Source organism: Galdieria sulphuraria (assembly GCF_000341285.1).
Source record: "Galdieria sulphuraria unplaced genomic scaffold scaf_389, whole genome shotgun sequence".
Taxonomy (NCBI): domain Eukaryota; phylum Rhodophyta; class Bangiophyceae; order Galdieriales; family Galdieriaceae; genus Galdieria; species Galdieria sulphuraria.
This window is the reverse complement of record NW_005178086.1, coordinates 1-2,662: the sequence shown is the minus strand read 5'-3', so window position 1 is coordinate 2,662 and position 2,662 is coordinate 1. Positions and strand designations below refer to the sequence as shown.

The 2,662-nt window shown below is 36.8% G+C and overlaps 1 protein-coding gene across 1 annotated transcript; it reads right to left on the bottom strand.

Moving 5' to 3' along the window:
* Positions 1-177: 177 nt before the first annotated feature.
* Positions 178-2,442, bottom strand: Gasu_65980 (archaeal ATPase). The gene is made up of 2 exons (XM_005702205.1): positions 468-2,442; positions 178-410 (listed from the first exon to the last, which is right to left on the bottom strand). Exons 1-2 carry the CDS (start codon positions 2,347-2,349, stop codon positions 235-237), a joined length of 2,058 nt encoding a protein of 685 aa, XP_005702262.1. The 5' UTR covers positions 2,350-2,442; the 3' UTR covers positions 178-234.
* Positions 2,443-2,662: the final 220 nt, after the last annotated feature.

The following is a 2,662-nucleotide window of genomic DNA, read 5'->3' as shown; positions in this document are numbered from 1 at the left end:
CGTTCCTTTATCAACACTTTGAGACACTCTCCTGAGAAGTAACAAGAAGCAAACAAGACCTGTCAAACTGTGACAGTGACTTTTACAACAATAGGCTTATTTTGATTTTCGTGGTTAGTACCATATTAAGACAATAATCCTCAGAGTGAAAGCAAATAAGTTGTAACCGAGTTTCAAACATACAAAAAAAAGTTTATTTGCTCTTCAAAACAAAGTGAAGGACTGAGTTAGAATCTATTGCCAACTTAAGAAACTGTTACGGATTCTATCAAGTAAATCTAATCCAAAATCCCAAAAAGTAGGATTATGAGAAACACAAAATGCTCTTTCAAGTCCATTCAATATTTCTTTGTCAATCAGCATTTGGACATCTCTTTCACAAAGAATAACAAGTTCACAATTATCAGGTACTTTGAATGAATCATTTCCAATAAACATTCCACTGGAGTAACAACGACTCTAATTACCCAACTCATTAGAAACATTCAATGACAACTTTGTACTAACGATAATAAGCATACAATGATGATAATCCATTGCACTGGATAAGACTTGATCATAAACAGGATCTAAAAATTTCTTGGCTTCATCTATAATATCTGACCAGCCAATTCCTTCCGACCTCCAACGTCCTTTACATGCAACTCCAACAGTAAGAACTTTGGGTTCCACAGGAGATTGTAATTTGAATATAATATCAGGACTATGAGAAGTAGCGTCCAAAGGAATGTAAATAGTCTCTAAATAAAGTGTCTCTCGAATAATCTTATTCCATTCAGTATTGGCAAAAGTTCTTCGACTCTTGTTCGATTCACTTCTTGTTTCTCTAGAACTAACAACAGACTTGATATAGTGAATAGGTGATATTGTACTGATTGGAAGTTTCATTTGTTTCCATATCGGAGACAATTGACACAACAACTCCCTCAACTCATTTCGATTCTTTGAAGACAACATCAAAACTAGTCGTAAAGCAACAATTCCTTCAAATACACGACACTTTGAATAGAAGAAACAATCTACTGGTTCTAAATCAAGTGATCCAAGAAGTATCTTTTCCAAAGAAGAGATAGAAGGGTCGTTCTTGAAGATTACAACAAATACTTTCGGAATTAGGACTTGAAAAGTATTCTCGTCAATAGGATATCGATATAGTCCCATTTCAGTGACTGCATCATATAAAAAGGACTCCGAGGTCAATCTATCATCTACTTTAGACGGTATACGATAAAGTGCCATCATCAATAGTATATCAAAAACACTTTTTCTATCTTCGTCCAAATTCAATATTCGTTCCACAAATGGTTCAGCACAAATTCTTCGGAAATTATAGTCATTCATACAAGTCAAACATTCTTCTTTCGATATAAAAGGCTGGTTTCTTGCTATTATATAATTCAGAAGCATATTTACTGCACGAGTCAACAAACCAGGAACTCCACCTGTACATTCCAATAACGAATCTGCCAATTCATTTACTGAAAATGAAGAACTACATAAGACATTACAAACTGGAACTTGAGTAGGTGCCTTTAGAACAGTCTTTTCAAGGAATTCAACGATACTGGAAGCGTCAAAAGGTGATAAAGGGATAAAATGTAGTATAACTCTTGATAGCCCAAAAGCCACATCATTCTTAATACTTAAACCCTTGCTTTTCCCAACAACTATAAAAAACAAGTCGGGTTCTTTGCACAATTGACTAATGATACCGAAAAAGTCATTGTAAGGTCGAACCACACCTTTGTCATTCTTCTCCAGTTCAAAAAGAATTCCATTCGTATCCAAAACACCAACTTCATCAAATGCCAACAAAAGATATTGATCAGAAGGAATCCTTAGTATATCTCGTAAGAGTGGAACTAGGTTGGAGGGTTCCATGTCCACCATTTCGAAGGCTTCTTTCTTTCGCAAAATTTCCGCGCCAACTTGAGAGCAGGCAGCCTTTATTAACAAATAGTAGACTGCCCACTTCAGGTTTCGTTCTTTCGGTTCTGTGGGCTCCAACTTCCTCAAATCCACAAAGAGCAATGAAGCCCTTTTCAGCTTCTCCAAAAAGGTTCTCCTCGAAGGGTCCGAAGCAAACGTCGACAGGGAAGTTTCACCAAACCTTTGCACCAACTCCAAATAGGTTCGGGCAAAGGTCGTCTTGCCAGAACCGAACATGTGCGGAGCGAATGGTATCGTCAAGCGATAGTTGCAACTACTTGTTACACCCCTGAGTTGTTCTCTGTTGCTATGAAGATCATACAGTTCTTTTGTCACTCGAACAACATCTCTTTCACGATCTACTACCACAACAGACTCAAAGTTGTCCACAGCTTTCCACTTGTCATCCAAACTCGCCATCGCCAAAGTGAAATGAAACAATCTTCTGTTTATTTCGGAGTACAAATATAAATAAATGAACAATTGATTGTTTGTCGGTCACAACAACAACAAGGAAAATAGTAAAGGATACCAATCCAACTTCTTCTCTTTATCAACTGATGACTATGTCATACCCTTTATGGCTTGGACTGAGATGATTTGAACTATGGAAGAACGATCAATATGGCTTTTTCAGCTATCGATATTCTTATTCTCGTATGCTAATATAATGGCAACTCTCATAGGGTACAAGAAGGATGGAAGGAAGCCAATGTTTATTTCACAAGTTTTT